At 28.0% G+C, this 20,808-nt stretch overlaps 3 protein-coding genes across 3 annotated transcripts in view; 1 reads left to right on the top strand and 2 right to left on the bottom strand.

The window, feature by feature from the left end:
• LOC135140463 (scavenger receptor class B member 1) overlaps positions 1-10,123 on the bottom strand; it is a 79,707-nt gene extending 69,584 nt beyond the window's left edge. The window contains exon 1 of the mRNA XM_064071020.1: positions 10,032-10,123. Coding sequence (XP_063927090.1) covers positions 10,032-10,071 — 40 coding nt within the window. The 5' untranslated portion in view covers positions 10,072-10,123. The remainder of the gene's footprint in view (positions 1-10,031) is intronic.
• Positions 10,124-10,438: 315 nt separating this feature from the next.
• On the top strand, positions 10,439-12,275 carry LOC135140466 (2-(3-amino-3-carboxypropyl)histidine synthase subunit 2). Its single transcript, XM_064071024.1, has 6 exons — positions 10,439-10,831; positions 10,877-10,989; positions 11,033-11,256; positions 11,304-11,444; positions 11,493-11,758; positions 11,811-12,275. Exons 1-6 carry the CDS (start codon positions 10,685-10,687, stop codon positions 12,234-12,236), a joined length of 1,317 nt encoding a protein of 438 aa, XP_063927094.1. The 5' UTR covers positions 10,439-10,684; the 3' UTR covers positions 12,237-12,275.
• Positions 12,276-16,856: 4,581 nt separating this feature from the next.
• On the bottom strand, positions 16,857-17,695 carry LOC135140755 (PP2C-like domain-containing protein CG9801). Its single transcript, XM_064071434.1, has one exon. It carries the CDS (start codon positions 17,591-17,593, stop codon positions 16,964-16,966), a length of 630 nt encoding a protein of 209 aa, XP_063927504.1. The 5' UTR covers positions 17,594-17,695; the 3' UTR covers positions 16,857-16,963.
• Positions 17,696-20,808: the final 3,113 nt, after the last annotated feature.

Genomic DNA, 20,808 nt, shown 5'->3' with positions numbered 1-20,808 from the left:
TTCAAAAATTCATAAGTCGAAGAATCGAAAAACTGAAGAATTTGAAACATTGAACAATCTAAAAATTAAAAATTGGGAAACCTAAAAACTTAAAAATTAAAAACTCGAAATATCGAAAAACTGAAGAAATGAATGCTTGGGAAATCGGAATATTACAAAATTGTAAAAAATCTAAAATTTAAAAATTACGGAATTGCAAAATCAAAAAATTGAAAATTTCAAAAGTTGAGAAATCAAAATATTAACAAATTTAAAAGAAAAATCAAAATATTGAAAAATTCAAAATTGAAAACTACAAAAATTGCAAATCGAAAAACTGAAAAAAAAAACAAAAAAAGTCGAAGAATTAAAATGAAAAAACTCAAAAATCGAAAAAAAACGAGATATGAAAAATTTTAAAGTTGAAGAATCAAAAGAAATAAAAATTAAAAATTAGAATCACTGCCAATCGAACATTTTAAAATCGAAAAATGAAAAGTTCAAAAGTTGAAAAATCGAAAAATTTCACTCCAAAATTAAAAACCAAGAAACGGAAGATTAAAATATCTCAAAAATGCGTAAATCGAAAATTTGCGAAGTTGTAAAATTAAAAAATCGGAAAATTACCATTCGAAAAACTGAGGAAACGAAAAATTGAAAAATCGAAAAATAAAAAATCGAGAAACTAAAATGAAAAAATTAAAGAAAAAAAATTAAATTACCTAAGAATTATAAAAACGAAAAAATTGCAAAATCGAAATCAAAATAACTGTAAAATCGGAAAAATCGAAAAAGTAAAAAATTAAAAAAAGAGAAACTGAGGAACTTGAAAAATAAAAAAATTTAAAAATTAAAAAATCTAACTGAAAATAATAAAAGTAACGAAATATTAAATAAAAATTGAAATAAACGAAAATTAAAAAACAAAATCATTGGAAAACCGCAAAAATTCCAAAAACGTAAAATAAAAATGAAATCCTGAAAATTCAAAAAGCAAAGAACGAGAAAATGGAAAATCAAAAATTCAAAAATTCGTAAGTCGAAAAATCGAAAAATTGAAAATTGGCAAACCTAAAAACTGACAAATTAAAAAACTGAAAAATCAAAACACTGTTTCAATTGAAAAGTAGAAAAATTGAAAAACGGAAAACTGAGAAACCAAAAAAAATCAAAGAATTAAAAATCGAGGTCCTCAAGAATCGAATAGAAAAACTGAAATGTTGAAAAATTCAGAGAACGAGAAAATGGAAAATCAAAAATTCAAAAATTCATAAATCGAAAAATCCAAAAACTGAAAAAATTTAAACTTTGAACAATCTGAAAATTAAAAATTGGGAAACCTAAAAACTGAAAAATTAAAAAATTGAAAAATCAAAACACTGTTTCAATTGAAAAGTAGAAAAATTGAAAAACGAAAAACTGAAAAAACAAAAAAAATCAAAGAATTAAAAATCGAAGTACTCAAAAATCGAATAGAACAACTGAAATATTGAAAAATTTAAAGAACGAGAAAATGGAAAATCAAAAATTCAAAAATTCATAAGTCGAAAAATCGAAAAACTGAAGAATTTGAAACATTGAACAATCTAAAAATTAAAAATTGGGAAACCTAAAAACTGAAAAATTAAAAAATTGAAAAACCAAAACACTGTTTCAAGTAGAAAAATTGAAAAACGGAAAATTGAAAAAACAAAAAAAAATCAAAGAATTAAAAATCGAATAGAAAAACTGAAATATTGAAAAATTCAAAACTAAAATCATTGCAGATCGAAAATTTTCAAATCGACAAATGAAAGCTTCAAAAGATGAAAAATCGAAAATTCAAAAATCGGTAATCGAAAAGAAAAATTAAAATTGAAAACTAGAAAAATTACAAGTCGAAAAATTAAAAACAAGATACGAAACATTAAAATATCTCAAAAATGCGAAAATTGAAATATCGAAAGATTACAAAGTTGTAAAATTAAAAAATCGAATAATTATCAATCTAAAAACTAAGGAAGCGAAGATTTGACAAATCGAGAAACTAAAAATCGAAAAATTAAAGAAACAAAAAATTAAATTATCTAAAAAAAATGCAAAATAAAAATGAAAATAACTATAAAATCGGAAAAATAAAAAAATGAAAATTGAGAAACTGAAAAATGCAAAAACTGAGAAATTTAATTGAAAAAATCCAAAAATTCAAAATCGCATAATCTAGGAACGAAAAATTAACAAAAAATTAAAAATTTCAAAAAATTATAAATTAAAAAGTTGAAAAAGTTAAAATTGAAAACTAGAAAAACTACAAATCGAAAATGAAAACAAAATGTTTGGAAAACCGATAAAATTCGAAAAATGTAAGAATGAAAAATTGAAAATCCAAAAAGCGAAAATTGAGAAAAAAAATCAAAACATTCAAAAATTCATAACTTGAAAAATCGAACATCAATAAATATATTAAACTATCGAAGATATAAATAAAAAAAATGCAAATTTCAATATTGAAAAATTGAAACACAAAATAATTGGAACAATAAAAATTCCAAACAGGTAAAAATGAAGAAACGAAAAACTGAAGAATCCAAAAATCGAAAATCGAAAATCTAGAAAACTGAAAAATTCAAAAATGCAGAAGTTGAAAATTGAAAAATTAAAACTCAAGAAACTTAAAAATCGAAAAGAAAAACTGAAAATTGAAAACCTGGAAACGAAAACTTAAAATATCAAAAAATTCGAAAACCCAAAAAATTCAAAAGTTGAAAAATCAAAACTTTAACAAATTTAAAATTGATGAACTGAAGAAACTAAAAAATCAAGAAACGAAAAATACCGAAATTGAAAAATTGAAGGAACGAATAATTGAAATATCGGAAAACTAAAAATTTAGAAATTGAAGATCGAAAGATTAAAAAATTAGAATGTGTAAAAACGTACAGATTGTAAAAAAAAAATCGAAACAAAATTGTAAAATCGGAAAAATTGAAAAATTATAAATCGAGAAACCACATCAAAAAGAAAAAGCGAAAAATTGAAAAATTCAAAAGATTAAAAACTGAAAAACTGAAAAATCGAAATATTAAAAAATTTAAAAACCAAAATAACTGGGAAACCGAAAACTTCCAAAAACGTTAAATGAAAAATTGAAAAACCAAAAAGAAAAAATCCAGAAAATGAAAAATCAAAAAGTTCAAAAATTCGTAAGTTGCAAAATCGAAACATCAAAAAATTGCAAATACTGAAAAATCGAAAAGTTAAATATCGAAAAAAAAAATGCACATTTCAAAAGTTAAAAAATCAAAAAATTTAAAATAGGAATCTAAAAAAATTACAAGTCGAAAAATTAAAAACAAAGACATGAAAAATACCAAAATTGAAAAAGCGGAAACTTAAAACAGCTAAAAATTCGAGAATTGAAAAACTGAGAAATTTAAAATCGAGTAACCGAAAACCCGAAAAACTGCAAAATTGGGAGATTAAAAAATTCCAAAAACGTAAAAACGCAATGAAAAATTGAAAAATTCAAAAGCAGAAAAATCGGAAAATGAAAAATCAAGAAACCGAAAAATCCAAAACAAAAATCGAAAAATTAAAAATCTAGAAACTTGAAACTCGAAAAGAAGAATCGAAAACCCAAAAAATTCTAAAGTTGAAAAATCAGAACTTTAACAAGTTTAAAATTGATGAACTGAAGAAACTAAAAAATCAAGAAATGAAAAATACCGAAATTGAAAAATTGAAGGAACGAATAATTGAAAAATCGGAAAACTAAAAATTGAGAAACTGAAAATCGAAAGATTAAAAAATTAGAATGTGTAAAACGAACGAATTGTAAAAAAAATCGAAACAATATTGTAAAATCGGAAAAATCGAAAAATTATAAATCGAGAAACCACATCAAAAAGAAAAACCGAAAAATTGAAAAATTCAAAAGATTAAAAACTGAAAAACTGAAAAATCGAAATATTAAAAAATTTAAAAACCAAAATAACTGGGAAACCGAAAAATTCCAAAAACGTAAAATGAAAAATTGAAAAACCAAAAAGCAAAAATCCAGAAAATAAAAAATCAAAAAGTGCTAAAATTCGTAAGTTGAAAAATCGAAACATCAAAGAATTGCAAATACTGAAAAATCGAAAAGTTAAATATCGAAAAAAAATGCCAATTTCAAAAGTTAAAAAATCAAAACATTTAAAATAGAAAATTAGGAAAATTACAAGTCGAAAAATTAAAAACAAAGACACGAAAAATACCAAAATTGAGAAAGCGGAAACTTAAAATAGCTAAAAATTCGAGAATTGAAAAACTGAAAAATTATAAATCGAGTAACCGAAAACCCGAAAAACTGCAAAGCTGGGAGATTAAAAAATTCCAAAAACGTAAAAATGCAACGAAAAATGGAAAAATTCAAAAGCAGAAAAATCGGAAAATTAAAAATCAAAAAACTGAAAAATCCAAAACAAAAATCGAAAAATTAAAAATCTAGAAACTTGAAACTCGAAATGAAAAATCGAAAATTCAAAAAATTCAAAAGTTGAAAAATCAAAACTTTAACAAATTTAAAGTTGATGAACTGAAGAAACTAAAAAATCAAGAAATGAAAAATACCGAAATTGAAAAATTGAAGGAACGAATAATTGAAAAATCGGAAAACTAAAAATTGAGAAACTGAAAATCGAAAGATTAAAAAATTAGAATGTGTAAAACGAACGAATTGTAAAAAAAATCGAAACAATATTGTAAAATCGGAAAAATCGAAAAATTATAAATCGAGAAACCACATCAAAAAGAAAAACCGAAAAATTGAAAAATTCAAAAGATTAAAAACTGAAAAACTGAAAAATCGAAATATTAAAAAATTTAAAAACCAAAATAACTGGGAAACCGAAAAATTCCAAAAACGTAAAATGAAAAATTGAAAAACCAAAAAGCAAAAATCCAGAAAATAAAAAATCAAAAAGTGCAAAAATTCGTAAGTTGAAAAATCGAAACATCAAAGAATTGCAAATACTGAAAAATCGAAAAGTTAAATATCGAAAAAAAATGCCAATTTCAAAAGTTAAAAAATCAAAACATTTAAAATAGAAAATTAGGAAAATTACAAGTCGAAAAATTAAAAACAAAGACACGAAAAATACCAAAATTGAGAAAGCGGAAACTTAAAATAGCTAAAAATTCGAGAATTGAAAAACTGAAAAATTATAAATCGAGTAACCGAAAACCCGAAAAACTGCAAAGCTGGGAGATTAAAAAATTCCAAAAACGTAAAAATGCAACGAAAAATGGAAAAATTCAAAAGCAGAAAAATCGGAAAATTAAAAATCAAAAAACTGAAAAATCCAAAACAAAAATCGAAAAATTAAAAATCTAGAAACTTGAAACTCGAAATGAAAAATCGAAAATTCAAAAAATTCAAAAGTTGAAAAATCAAAACTTCAACAAATTTAAAGTTGATGAACTGAAGAAACTAAAAAATCAAGAAATGAAAAATACCGAAATTGAAAAATTCAAGGAACGAATAATTGAAAAATCGGAAAACTAAAAATTTAGAAACTGAAGATCGAAAGATTAAAAAATTAGAATGTGTAAAAACGAACAGATTGTAAAAAAAATCGAAACAATATTGTAAAATCGGAAAAATCGAAAAATTATAAATCGAGAAACCACATCAAAAAGAAAAACCGAAAAATTGAAAAATTCAAAAGATTAAAAACTGAAAAATTGAAAAATCGAAATATTAAAAAATTTAAAAACCAAAATAACTGGGAAACCGAAAAATTCCAAAAACGTAAAATGAAAAATTGAAAAACCAAAAAGCAAAAATCCAGAAAATAAAAAATCAAAAAGTTCAAAAATTCGTAAGTTGAAAAATGGAAACATCAAAGAATTGCAAATACTGAAAAATCGAAAAGTTAAAATTCGAAAAAAAAATTGCCAATTTCAAAAGTGAAAAACTCAAAAAATTTAAAATAGAAAACTAGAAAAATGACAAGTCGAAAACAAAGACACGAAAAATACAAATTGAGAAAGCGGAAACCTAAAACAGCTAAAAATTCGAGAATTGAAAAACTGAAAAATTTTAAATCGAGTAACCGAAAAACCGAAAAACTGCAAAACTGGGAGATTAAAAAATTCCAAAACAAAGACACGGAAAATACCAAAATTGAGAAAGCGGAAACTTAAAACAGCTAAAAATTCGATAATTGAAAAATCGAAAAATTAAAAACCTAGAAATTGAAAAATTGAAAAATTAAAAAAAAACACAATAATTGGAAAATTAAAAAAATCCAAAAACAAAAATCAAGAACCGAAAAACTGAAAAATCCAAAAACCAAAAATCGAGAATGCAAAAAATCGAAAAATTAAAAATCTAAAGTAATTGAAAAACCGCAAAAATCGAAATATTAAAAATCGAAAAATAAAAAAATTCAAAAGTTAAAAAACCACATCAAAAAATTAAAAATTGAAAACTGGAAAAATTGAAAAACGAAAAGCTGAAACATCGAAAAATTATAAATTGAGAAACTTAAAAATCGAAAAGAAAAACTGAAAAACTGGAAACGAAAACTTAAAATAACTAAAAATTCGAGAATTGAAAAACTGAAAAATTAAAAATCGAGTAACTGAAAAACCGAAAAATTGCAAAACTGTGAAACTGGAAAATTCCAAAAATGAAAAATTGAAACATTCAAATGCAGAAAAATCAAAAATTAAAAATCTATAAACTTGAACCTCGAAAAGAAAAATCGAAAACCATAAAAAATTCAAAAGTTGAAAAATCAAAACATTGAAAATTTAAAATTGATGAATTGAAGAAACCGTTTTAGTTTAGTTTAGTTTATAAAATCCAGAGGAGATAATAAGGGGCGTGTCCAACGTGAGGTGAGGTTATGAAAAGAGGCGGGGACTATTGTCTTTAGTAGAGATCAAAATATCAAAAAATTTCAAGTTGCAAATCGAGAAATTGAAGTAACGAAAAACTTAAAAATCGAAAAGAAATATTCCAACATTCAAAAGTTATAAAATCAAAAACTAGAAAAATTACAACTAGAAACGAAAAATACTAAAATTAAAAACTGAAAAATTAAAAAATCAACAAACGTAAAAATGAAGAAATCAAAACTCCAAAAGGAAAATGGAAAAATTCACAAGTAACAAAATCTAAAAATTTTAAACTGGAAACTAGGAAAATTACAAATCAACAAATAAAAAAATCAAAAATTGAAAATTCGAAATATCGAAAAATTACAACATTCAAAAGTGGAGAAATTGAAAAATCAAGAAATTTAAAAATTCCAAAGTCGAAAAGCAAAACGTCAAAAAATTTAAAATTGCCAGTCACGAAAAACTGAAAAATTAAACCTCCAAAAATCGAAAAATTAAAAATTGGGAAACGAAAAATACCAAAAATGAAAAAACAAAAACTGGAAATATTTAAAAAAATTCCATAATTGAAAAGTCGATATTTTGAAACATTAAAAAACAAAAAGATTGGAAAATTAAAAAATTCAGAAGTTAAAAAATCTAAAAATTTAAAAATTAAGAGCCACAAAAATTGGAAATCGAAAAATTCAAGAAAAATTTAAAAATCCAGACAACAGAAATTGCCAATTTCAAAAGTTAAAAACTCAAAAAATTTAAAATAGAAAACTAGAAAAATGACAAGTCGAAAACAAAGACACGAAAAATACAAATTGAGAAAGCGGAAACCTAAAACAGCTAAAAATTCGAGAATTGAAAAACTGAAAAATTTTAAATCGAGTAACCGAAAAACCGAAAAACTGCAAAACTGGGAGATTAAAAAATTCCAAAACAAAGACACGGAAAATACCAAAATTGAGAAAGCGGAAACTTAAAACAGCTAAAAATTCGATAATTGAACAATCGAAGAATTAAAAACCTAGAAATTGAAAAATTGAAAAATTAAAAAAACACAATAATTCGAAAATTAAAAAAATCCAAAAACAAAAATCAAGAACCGAAAAACTGAAAAATCCAAAAACCAAAAATCGAGAATGCAAAAAATCGAAAAATTAAAAATCTAAAGTAATTGAAAAACCGCAAAAATCGAAATATCAAAAATCGAAAAATAAAAAAATTCAAAAGTTAAAAAACCGCATCAAAATATTAAAAATTGAAAACTGGAAAAATTGAAAAACGAAAAGCTGAAACATCGAAAAATTATAAATTGAGAAACTTAAAAATCGAAAAGAAAAACTGAAAAACTGGAAACGAAAACTTAAAATAACTAAAAATTCGAGAATTGAAAAACTGAAAAATTAAAAATCGAGTAACTGAAAAACCGAAAAATTGCAAAACTGTGAAACTGGAAAATTCCAAAAATGAAAAATTGAAACATTCAAATGCAGAAAAATCAAAAATTAAAAATCTATAATCTTGAACCTCGAAAAGAAAAATCGAAAACCATAAAAAAATCAAAAGTTGAAAAATCAAAACATTGAAAATTTAAAATTGATGAATTGAAGAAACCGTTTTAGTTTAGTTTAGTTTATAAAATCCAGAAATGAAAAATACCGAAATTGAAGGAACGAAAAATTGAAAAATCGGACAACTAAAAATCGAGAAACTAAAGATCGAAAGATTAAAAAATTCAAAACTTAAAATGTGTAAAAAAATCGGGAAACTAAGAAATTAATAAAGGAGAACAAATAAATCTAAAAATTAAAAATTGGAAAAATTGCAAAATCGTAAAATTGAAGCAAAAAAATGAAAACATCAAAATCTAAAATATTCAAAAATTCAAAATTCAAAAAATTTCAAGTTGAAATCTTAAAAATTACAAAACTGAAAGAATGAAAAATTGAAAAATCGATTGAGAAATCGAAAAAGTTGAAAAATTGAAAAACAAAAAACTAAATTAAAAAATGAAAAAAGTATAAAATCTAAAATTCCAAAATCGAAATATTGGAAAATTGAAGAATTAAAAAAACAAAATGATTAGATAATCGAAAATTTTCAAAACCGTAAAAATGATGAAACTGAAAAACCGAAAAATATTAAATATACTGTATGTTAAATTATTTTCATTGTCAGGTTTTAGGTTGTTTCTTGCCCTACTAAACCCAGAAACATATAAATCTATCACAAAATTTTCCTTCAATACACAAATAATTACACAACCGTTGAACAAACCATAAAAAATCACCGATTTACTTGAACGCTTTTGCGGTACCACCGGCAGCCAAATCCAAACAATGACTAGTGGACTAGTGCACATGACGAAAAAACCCCAAAAACTCCGTCCAAAAATCAAATTCCGTAACGCTATATTTTTTCACCGCCGTCGCAACACGTCCTCGAACACTTAATTCCAAACATAAAACCGATAATTGTTAAACGTTATTAAATTCGACAAGACCTTTACCAATTATCTCCATTAACATGAACGCCATAAAACTTTCATTAATTTGAATATAGGTTTTTGAGGTCAGAATAGCTTATTGTAACACAAATTCAGTCAACCTTATGTGTATAACACCGCCGCGTTTATTTAATATTTAATACCGTCTAAATTTATTTTTCAAAAAATTGCGGTGTTGCATTAAATGTCAAACAACATTCGGTGACATTTGAGTACGAGTTCAAGTTTAATGGTCCGCTCGGTAATTTATTTTATTATGGTTGTTGTTTTTCCAAATTACAGTTTTTTTAATAACTATAATGAAGGAAAGCTCTTAAAATCTGTAATTTAACCTACTTTCTATTTATAGATTCCGAGAATAGCATAATAATAACAGTAAAATGGAAAAAGTGCAGTGGACGTCGTATGACAATGGAGGCGATTTATGCAACCAACAATACACCAACTATTGAAAAATTCCATAGTCGTAAACAAGTGTCAAATTTTCCCACATTAAAGCTCGCTGAATAAAAGCAGCCCACAGGCATGCTTTAAAATTGAAATTTATTCACCGATAAAACTTCAAACGTTCTCATCACGTAACAATGTAACACCAACAATTCCAAGAACACTTACTCATCCCATTAGCACTAATGCTTAAATTAAGCAAGTCACAATAGAACAAAAAAAAAACAGGAAAAAAACTCACCAATTCGGCAGAATCTCCGATGAAACAAACAGGACAACATCTTCGGGAACTATGCAACCAACCAAACGCCCATCAAGGATTTACCCCTTCACTTCTGGACAAAAAACACAAAAAAGCATTAGAATTGCAAAACGCATAACGGGAAAGTGCAGCTATTTCGAGCAAAAAACAACGCACAATTTACCAGAGGCTCCAAAAATCAAACGCGACGAAAATTTTGTCAACCGAGTATGCTCTGAAACGAAATCAAATTTTCACTAACTTTGACATGGAAACCCGACACTAAAACAAAAGGCGGTGCGAACTCGACCAGCGACCACAGCCGACTAAGCACACTCCACTTTTATTGTTATTTCTTTGTCTGTATGATTAAGTCGCATAATTAGTTTAATAATAATGCAATTACAGTCGAAATTGGCTTTCCCTCTCCAGTCGCCGCATTTATGCTTTATATAACCAGCGGAAACCAGCGGAAGGATAAATTACCGTTTTTTGTGACAAAATTTTCAAAAATTGGTCGCTTTAGCTACGGTAGCGCGAGTGCGCGGTAGCGCCAAATACGCGGTAGATCAAACCACCTGACATTGATTTTTGAACCAAACCTACTCCGTGAAAGCGGTCACGTAGCTCATGTTTGTGCCAATTCGAAGACCATGTCGCAGTTTTTCACGAACGAGGCGGTTAGTTTGGAAAAAGGGGTGGATTCGGTGATTAATAAACCCACCGAGAGTGAACTAATCGACGAAACATATGAACTAAAAACGTGCTTGGAGTGGATCAAATCCAACGAATTCGAAAAGGTGCGTACTTTATTTATTGTCAGTGTTGTATTATTGTTGTTGCAGGTGTGTCTGCAGTTCCCCGACCACCTTCTCCAAGACTCGTCTGAAGTGGCTTTGAGGTTACAAAAAGCCCTAGGCCGAAACGTGTACATTTTGGCCGACACCGCCTACGAAAGGTAAAATCGCCGCTTGTAAAGCCCGTCTAAACGAATTTTGTAGCTGTTGCGTCGACTACGTCGCCGCCAACCACGTCAACGCCGACGCCATCATCCACTTCGGTCCAGTATGTTTCTCAAAAACGTCAGCCACCATCCCCTATTTGAACATTTATGAGAAAAAGTGGCCCGATTTGGATGAACTCCACCAAACTCTGACTGAAACACATAAAAACTTGGATCCGAACCTCGTGATTTTGCTCGACACAGACTTCATACACTTACAAGGTAAAAGTGAGGTTATGTCACACTCGTACTAAAATAACTCTTTTTAGCCAAAATAGCAGCTAAGTTTGACCCAATTGGCGTCCAAACGATTGATTCGGGCCACCTTAGTCTGAAAGACGCCACGGTTGTCTTTATAGGGGGGCGCAACCACCACCGCAAACTCCCTAACCTCAAATTTTCGCACCAGCGTGAGTCCGCAAACTTTCGATAAAACACCCTCTATTGTGTCTTTTCAGCCAAAAACTTATACTACTTCAGTCAAGAGCAGCCCCCACGCTTGACTAACTACGAAACCGACGAAAAAATCCTACGCCGAAGGTATTTTCTAATAGAAAAAATTAAAGATAGCAATACTGTTGGTATAGTTATAGGAACTTTGGGCGTTAAAAATTACTTGCAGGCTATAGAACGGTTAAAAAAACTGATCGCTTTACACAACAAAAAATACTATTTGGTGAGCGTTGGCAAACCCACGGTGGCCAAACTCGCCAATTTTCCAGAGGTAAAAAAAAACGATGACGCGATTTATCAAACTTGTATTTTTTTTATTTTAGATTGACGTTTACGTGGTGGTCACTTGCGCCCTGAACGAGATTTATGACAGCAGAGATTTCTACAAGCCGATAGTGACGATTTATGACGTCGAAATGGCGCTGAATCCTAGTGATAACGGGCTGGGTTTCACGTATGACTATAATGACGTGATTGCGAGACCTATCGCGGACGTGGTGGTTAGTGATTCCAGTGATGTGAGTTTGGTGACGGGGAAGATAAGGGGCGGGTCTAACGTGAGTGACCACGGTGAGGTTATGGCGAAAGAGGCGGGGACTGTGGTTTTGAGTGAGTCGCACGGGGCGGGGTTTCTGGCTGCGCGCAGTTGGAAGGGGCTGGAGCGCGATTTGGGGCGGGGCGAGGTTAAACTGGCGGAGGAGGGGCGACGCGGGATCGCTCAACAGTATGAGGAGGAAAGCGCGCACTGAGTTTTGTTGTTTTTAAATAAATAAATGATTGTTGGATGATGTGTTTGTTTTGGGGGTGGGGATAACTATGGCGGGGGTATTAATTTGTGTGAGATTCCTGGAGGGGAAACTAAGGGGCGTGTCCAACGTGAGATGAGGTTATGAAAGGAAGCGGGGACTATTGCCTTTAATATATACAGAAGAAAAACTGAAAAATCGAGAAACTGAAAAATCAAAAAAATTCAGAAGTCGAAAACCAAAATATCAAAAAATTTCAAATTGCAAATCGAGAAATTGAAGTAACGAAAAACTGAAAAATCGAAAATTAGACATCGTGAAAGTGAAAAACGGAAAAATTAAAAATCGAAAGAAAAATTCCAACATTCAAAAGTTATAAAATCGAAAACTAGAAAAAATCCAAGTCGAAAAATTAAAAACCTAAAAGGGAAAAATACTAAATCTCAAATATTGAAACATTAAAAAAACAAAAATATTGGAAAATTAAAAATCTCAAAAATGTAAGAATGAAGAAACAAAAACTGAAAAATCCAAAAATTGAAAAATTAAAAAATGAAAAGCTAGCAAAATTGCAAATCGAAAAATTCAAGAAAACCTTTGAAATCCAGACGAAAAAAATTATAAAACCGTAAAACTGAAAAATTGAAAAATCACAAAATTTCAAAATTCAACGTCAAAAAATTTAAAACTACAAATTAAAAAATTGAAGAAACGAAAAATTGAAAAATCAAGATTGCATTAAAAATCAAAAAATTAAAGTCGGGAAACTCAAAAATCGAAATAAAACTGCAAAATTGAAAAGATAGAAAAATCGAAAAATTTAAAATTTAAAACTAGAAAAAATAAATATCCAAAAATTGAAAAATTAAAAACTGGGAAACGAAAAAGACTAAAATTGAAAAAACGAAAACTTAAAATATCTAAAAATTCCATAATTGAAAAATCGAAAAACTTAAAAAATTTTAAATTTGTGAATTAAAAAACTGCAAAAGCGAAATAATGATAAATTAAAAAAATAAAATGATTGTAAAATTAAAAAATTCCAAAAACGTAGAAATGAAGAAACAAACAATTGAAAAATCCAAAAATCGAGAATGTAAACAATCGAAAAATTAAAAAATTCAAAAGTTGAAAAATTGAAAATCTACAAAAATTGCAAATCCGAAAATTCATGAAAAACTGAAAAATCCAGAAAAAAAATCGAAAAATTATAATGTAAAACTCAAAAATTGAGAACATTCAAAATCAAAAAATTAAAAAATTCAAAGTCGAAAATCAAAATATTTAAAACTGCTGATTAAAAAAATTGAAGAAAAGCTGAAAAATCAAACTTGCATTAAAAATCAAAAAATTAAAAATTGGTAAACTTAAAAATCGAAAGAAAAAACTGCAAAAGTCAAAAGATAAAAAATCGAAAAATTCAAAATTGAAAACTGGAGAAATTGCAAATCGAAAAATTGAAGAAACGATAGTTGAAAAATGGAAAACATTAAAATCGAAAATAAAAAATCCAAAAGAAAAATCGGAAAAAGCAAAAATTCAAAATAAAAAATCCAAAAATTTTAAATTGATGACCGGAAAAATTGCAGAACGAAAAAACTAAAGAAACGAAAAATTAAAAATCAGAAAACTGAAAATTCCAGAAGAAACATTGAAAAGTCGAAAAATTGAAAAATCAAAAAAATTCAAAAGTGAAAATCAAAACATCAATAAAATTAAAATTGCAAATCGAAAAATTAAGCATCGCAAACCGAAAAACCGAAAAATTAAAAATCAAGCAACTAAAAAATGGAAAGGAAAAGTTGGAAAATTCAAAGGTTGTAAACTCAAAAAATTTAAAATCTAAAACCAGAAAAATACTAAAATTAAAAAAAGACAGAATAATTGGAAAATTTAAAAATCCCAAAAACATAAAAATGAAGAAATCACAAATGGAAAAATTTATAAACTAAAAATCCAGAATATATTAAAAATTGAAAAATTTAAATATTCAAAATCGACAAAAAAATTCAAGAAACTTAAAAATCGAAAAATTCGAAAGTTTAAAACTGAAAAATTGCAAATCGAAAAACTGATGAAACGAGATGTCAAAAAATCCAAAAATTGGAAATGGAAAAAATTAAAATCAAAAATGAAAAAGACAGAAGAAAAACCGAATAATGCGAAAATTCAAAATTGAAGAAATGAAAAATAAAAAAAATCGGAAAACGACAAATTCCAAAAGGAAAAATTAAAAAATTAAAAAACTCGAAATTCGAAAAATCGAAAAACTGAGAAATTCGAGTAAAAAAATGGAAAAATTTAAGATCGAAAAGCTAGAAAAATTGTAAATTATAAAACTGCAAACCTGAAAAATTAAGAAATTGAAAAATCAAAAAATTTAAAAATTCCAAGTCGAAAGTAAAACATCAAAAAATTTAAATCTGCAAATTAAAAAAACTGAAGAAACGAAAAACTGAAAATACAAAATTGCATTAAAAGTGAAAAAATTAAAAATCGGGAAACACAAAAAACAAAAAAAAACTGCAAAATTCAAAAGATAAAAAAAGAAAAATTTAAAATTGAAAACTAGAAAAAACGAAAACATAAAATATCTAAAAATTCGATAATTGAAAAATCGAAAATCTGTAAAATTAAAAAATTGCAAAATCGAAAAATTGAAAAATTTAAAAAACAATATAACTGAAAAATTAAAAATCCCAAAAACCTAAAAATGAAAAATATAAAAACCAAAAATCGAAAAATAACAAAATTCAAATGTTGAAAAATCTAAAAATAAAAAAATCAAGAAACTTAAAAATGGAAAAAAGTGATTTCAAAAGTGAAAAATCCAGAAGAAAAATTGAAAAATGCGAAAATTCAAAATAAACAATTGAAACTGGAAAAATTGCAAATTGAAAAATTGAACACAGAAAAATTAAAACAAGGAAAACTGAAAATTCCAAAAGGAAAATGGAAAAATTTTAAAATTCACGAGAGGCAAAATCTTAAAATTTCAAACTGAAAACTAGGAAAATTGCACATCGACAAATGAAAAAAACGAAAAATTGTAAATTCGGAATATCGAAAAATTGCAAAATTGAAAAGTCGAGAAATTGAAGTAACGAAAATTGAAAAATTAAACATCCAGAATGTGAAAAAATCGAAAAATTAAAAATTGGGAAACGAAAAATACCAAAATTGGAAATACAAAAACTTAATTTCTTGAATTGAAAAATTGAAAAATAAAAAAATCGAAAAACTACGAATTCTAAAATTAAAAATCGAAATGCTGAAAAATTTATTTGAAAAAAACATGATTGAAAAAAATTTCAAAATCCAAACACGTGACAACGAACAAAAAATGTGAAAAATCTAAAAACCAAAAATCGGGAATTTAAAAACAGAAAAATTTAAAAATTCCAAAGTTGAAAAATCGAGAAATTGGGAAACAGAATACCAAAATTGAAAAAACGAAAACTTACATTTTTAAAAATTTCGATAATTGAAAAATCGAAAAATTAAAAAATCCATAAACTGCAAAATTGCAAAATCGAAATACTGAAAAATTTATTTCAAACAAAAATATTGAAAACATTAAAAAAGTCGAAAATCTAAAAACGTAAAAATGAAGTAACAAAAACTGTAGAAACGAAACGTTAAAAAATCGAAAAATTAATAAAATGGAAAAAATTAAAATTAAAAATGAAAAATCCCGAAGAAAATTCGAAAAATGCGAAAATTCAAAATCAACAGTCGAAAAATTTTAAATAGCAAAGTGGAAAAATTGCAAATCGTAGAATTCAAGAAACGAAAAATTAAAAAAAGGTAAACTGAAAATTCCAAAAGAAAAATGAAAAATTGAAAAATACACAAGTGGTAACATCTAAAAATTTTAAATTTCAAATGGAGAATTTCAGGTAACGAAAAACTGAAAAATTAAACATCGAGACACTAAAAAATCGAAAAATTAAAAACTGAGAAACGAAAAATACCAAAAATCAAAAAACTTCAAAATTATAAAATTGAAAAGTTAAAAAGTTGCAAAATCAAATATTGAAAAATTCAAAGTCGAAAATTAAACATCAAAAAATTTAAAACTTGAAAATCGAAAAAAAAACTGCAAAATTTAAAAGATAAAAAATCAAAAAATTTAAAATTGAAAACCTGAAAAATTACAAGTCGAAAAATCCAAAACTGAAAAATTAAAAAAAAATGTAAAGCTAAAATATCTAAAAATTCTGTGATTGAAAAATCGAAAAACTGCAAAAATTGCAAATAGAAAAATTCAAGAAACGAAAAATTAAAACATCAAAAATCGAGAAACTAAAAAAACGGAAAAATTAAAAAATTCGACATTTGAAAACTCGAAAAATTAAAAACCAAGAAACGTATGTGAGCTGAGAAAAATAAGGGGCGTGTGCGCGACGGTGAAGTTACGATAAGAGGCGGAAACTATTGCCTTGAGTGCGTCACAAGGGGCGCGGTTTCTAGCCGCGCGCACTTGGAAACGTCTGGAGCGAGATTTGGGGCGGGGCGACGTTAAAATCGCGAAGCCCCGCCCACCGATTCCTACTATTTCAAAATAAACAAACGACTGTTGGATTCTGTCGTGTTTGTTTGGGGGTAGGAACAACAACAACAACAGAATTATCAATTTATTAGTCTCTCTTTTCTGAAAAAAATAAATAAGTGGCTTACTTATTTAACTAAAAAACAACGGATCGGTTACAAAATTGCACGATTAGTACTTATTGACTATCAAAATTGCCCACGTTCCACGCCACCACCGTGACGTGGTCCAACTTCCCCGGGAGATTCTGCACCCTCTCCAGACCCCGTTTCCTCCGAATTTTCTTCTCTTGTTGAGACACCTCGACTAGAGCCCCATTTCGGTTGTCGAAATACAGCTCCGGATCCTCTAACGTGTGTCTTTTAGCGGACGTGATACTAAACGTAAAACTGACTAAATTCTCGCACAGTTTTTTGGCAGTGGTGCAGGGTCTGTCCCTCCCGCTGATCCCGTTTTTGAGCACGTCCTCGATTAGTAGTAATTGGAGTTCGTAGCGTTGTAAAGGCGTGACGTAGGGAATCCCGTCCTCGTTCCGCGCCACTTGGTGCTTAGCCACGCCCCCTGACCGCACCTCGATCGTAGTTTTGGACCGCAAAAATTTGTACCCTTGTGGCGTGGCAGTCGAACTCGAGCCCGCATTCTCCTTCTGCTGACTAGACATCTGCTTGCGGAGACTACTGGTTTTGTTGTCGACGACTGTCACCGCGCGAGCGCCGCCCCGCGAAGGCGTGGCCTTGTTCTGGCTCCGCCTTGGCGGCTTGACCGGCGGCTCCGACGACGCGGGCGCGCGCCACACCCTCGTCGCCATCTCCCCCACGCAACTATTGACCGTGAAGCGACACACGTTCTCCTTTTGCTGACTAGACCAAAAAATCCTACGCCAAAGGTATTTTCTAATAGAAAAAATTAAAGATAGCAATACTGTTGGTATAGTTATAGGAACTTTGGGCGTTAAAAATTACTTGCAGGCTATAGAACGGTTAAAAAAATTGATCGCTTTACAAAACAAAAAGTACTATTTGGTGAGCGTTGGCAAACCCACGGTGGCCAAACTCGCCAATTTTCCAGAGGTAAAAAAAAACGATCACGCGGTTTATCAAACTTGTATTTTTTTTTTATTTTAGATTGACGTTTACGTGGTGGTCACTTGCGCCCTGAACGCGATTTATGACAGTAGAGATTTCTATAAGCCGATAGTGACGATTTATGACGTCGAAATGGCGCTGAATCCTAGTGATAACGGGCTGGGTTTCACGTATGACTATAATGACGTGATTGCGAGACCTATCGCGGACGTGGTGGTTAGTGATTCCAGTGATGTGAGTTTGGTGACGGGGAAGATAAGGGGCGGGTCTAACGTGAGTGACCACGGTGAGGTTATGGCGAAAGAGGCGGGGACTGTGGTTTTGAGTGAGTCGCACGGGGCGGGGTTTCTGGCTGCGCGCAGTTGGAAGGGGCTGGAGCGCGACTTGGGGCGGGGCGAGGTTAAACTGGCGGAGGAGGGGCGGCGCGGGATCGCTCAACAGTACGAGGAGGAAAGCGCGCACTGAGTTTTGTTGTTTTTAAATAAATAAATGATTGTTGGATGATGGCGTGTTTGTTTTGGGGGTGGGGACAACTATAGCAGGGTTATTAATTTGTATGAGCTCACTATAGGAGATAATAAGGGGCGTGTCCAACGTGAGGTGAGGTTATGAAAAGAGGCAGGGACTATTGTCTTTAGTAGAGATCAAAATATCAAAAAATTTCAAATTGCAAATCGAGAAATTGAAGTAACGAAAAACTTAAAAATCGAAAAGAAAAATTCCAACATTCAAAAGTTATAAAATCGAAAACTAGAAAAATTACAACTAGAAACGAAAAATACTAAAATTAAAAACTGAAAAATTAAAAAATCAACAAACGTAAAAATGAAGAAATCAAAACTCCAAAAGGAAAATGGAAAAATTCACAAGTAACAAAATCTAAAAATTTTAAACTGGAAACTAGGAAAATTACAAATCAACAAATAAAAAAATCAAAAATTGAAAATTCGAAATATCGAAAAATTACAACATTCAAAAGTGGAGAAATTGAAAAATCAAGAAATTTAAAAATTCCAAAGTCGAAAAACAAAACGTCAAAAAATTTAAAATTGCCAGTCACGAAAAACTGAAAAATTAAACCTCCAAAAATCGAAAAATTAAAAATTGGGAAACGAAAAATACCAAAAATGAAAAAACAAAAACTGGAAATATTTAAAAAAATTCCATAATTGAAAAGTCGTTATTTTGAAACATTAAAAAAACAAAAAGATTGGAAAATTAAAAAATTCAGAAGTTAAAAAATCTAAAAATTTAAAAATTAAGAGCCACAAAAATTGGAAATCGAAAAATTCAAGAAAAACTTAAAAATCCAGACAAAAAAATTAAAAAACTGAAAAATTGAGAAATTGAAAAATCAAAAAATTAAAAAATTCAACGTCAAAAAATAAAACAAAAAACTTAAAACTACAAATTAAAACATTGAAGAAACGAAAAACTGAAAAATTAAAATTGCATTAAAATCAAAAAATTCAAGTCGGGAATCTCAAAAATCGAAAAAAAACTGCAACAAAATTCAAAAGATAAAAAACGTACAAATGAAGACACAAAGCTGAAAAATCAAACTTGCATTAAAAGTCAAAAAATTAAAAATTGGGAAACAAAAATCGAAAGAAAAAAATGCAAAAGTCAAAACATAAAAATCGAAAAAATCAAATTTGAAAACTGGAGAAATTGCAAATCGAAAAATTGAGGGAACGATAGTTGAAAAATGGAAAAATTTAAAATCGAAAATAAAAAATCCAAAGAAAAATCGAAAAAATCAAAAATTCAAAATAAAAAATCCAAAAATTTTAAATTGATGACCGGAACAATTGCAAAACGAAAAATTAAAAATCGGAAAACTGAAAATTCCAGAAGAAACATTGAAAAGTCGAGAAATTGAAAACTCCAAAAAATTCAAAAGTGAAAATCAAAATATCAAAAAATTTAAAATTGCAAATCGAAAATTTAAGCATCGCCAAACTGAAAAACCGAAAAATTAAAAATCAAGCAACTTAAAAATGGAAAGGAAAATTTGGAAAATTCAAAGGTTCTAGCTCAAAAAATTTAAATTCTAAAACTAGAAAAATACTAAAATTGAAAAAGACAAAATAATTGGAAAATTTAAAAATCCCAAAAACATCAAAATGAAGAAATCACAAACTTAAAAATCGAAAAATTCGGAAGTTTAAAACTGAAAAATTGCAAATCGAAAAACTGATGAAACGAAATGTCAAAAAATCCAAAAATGGGAAATGGAAAAAATTAAAATCAAAAATGAAAAAACCAGAAGAAAAATCGAAAAATGCGAAAATTCAAAAATCGCAAATCGAGAAATTGAAGAAACGAAAAATAAAAAATCTCGAAATTCGAAAATCAAAACATCAAAAAATTTAGAATTTCAAATCGAGAAACTAATGAAACGAAAAACTGAAAAATTCAACATCCAGAAACTGAAAAATCAAAAATTGGGAAACAAAAAAAACCAAAATTGAAAAAAGGAAAACAAAAGTATGTAAAAATGACAGCTGAAAAATCGAAAAACTGCAAAATTGTAAAATTAAAAATTTTAAAATTGCAAAATCAAAATATTGAAAAATAAAAAAAAAGCAAAATGACCGGAAAATTAAAAAATCCCAAAAACCTAAAAATGAAACAAAAAATTCGAAAATTCAAAAGTTGAAAAATCGAAAAATGAGAAATTCAGGTTAAAAAATTGAAAATTTTAAAATCGGAAAGCTAGAAAAATTGTAAATTGTAAAACTCTAAACCTGAAAAATTAAAAAATTGAAAAATCAAAAAATTAAAAATTCCAATTCGAAAGTAAAACATCAAAAAATTTAAATCTGCAAATTAAAAAAACTGAAGAAACGAAAAACTGAAAATACAAAATTGCATTAAAAGTGAAAAAAATAAAAATCGGGAAACACAAAAATCAAAAAAAAACTGCAAAATTCAT

The sequence above is a fragment of the Zophobas morio genome, unplaced genomic scaffold (assembly GCF_036711695.1).
Source record: "Zophobas morio isolate AGI-343-1 ecotype UQ-CSIRO unplaced genomic scaffold, CSIRO_AGI_Zmor_V1 ptg000040l, whole genome shotgun sequence".
Lineage (NCBI taxonomy): Eukaryota > Metazoa > Arthropoda > Insecta > Coleoptera > Tenebrionidae > Zophobas > Zophobas morio.
Note: the sequence above shows the minus strand (reverse complement) of the source record. Positions and strands in the feature narration are given on the sequence as shown.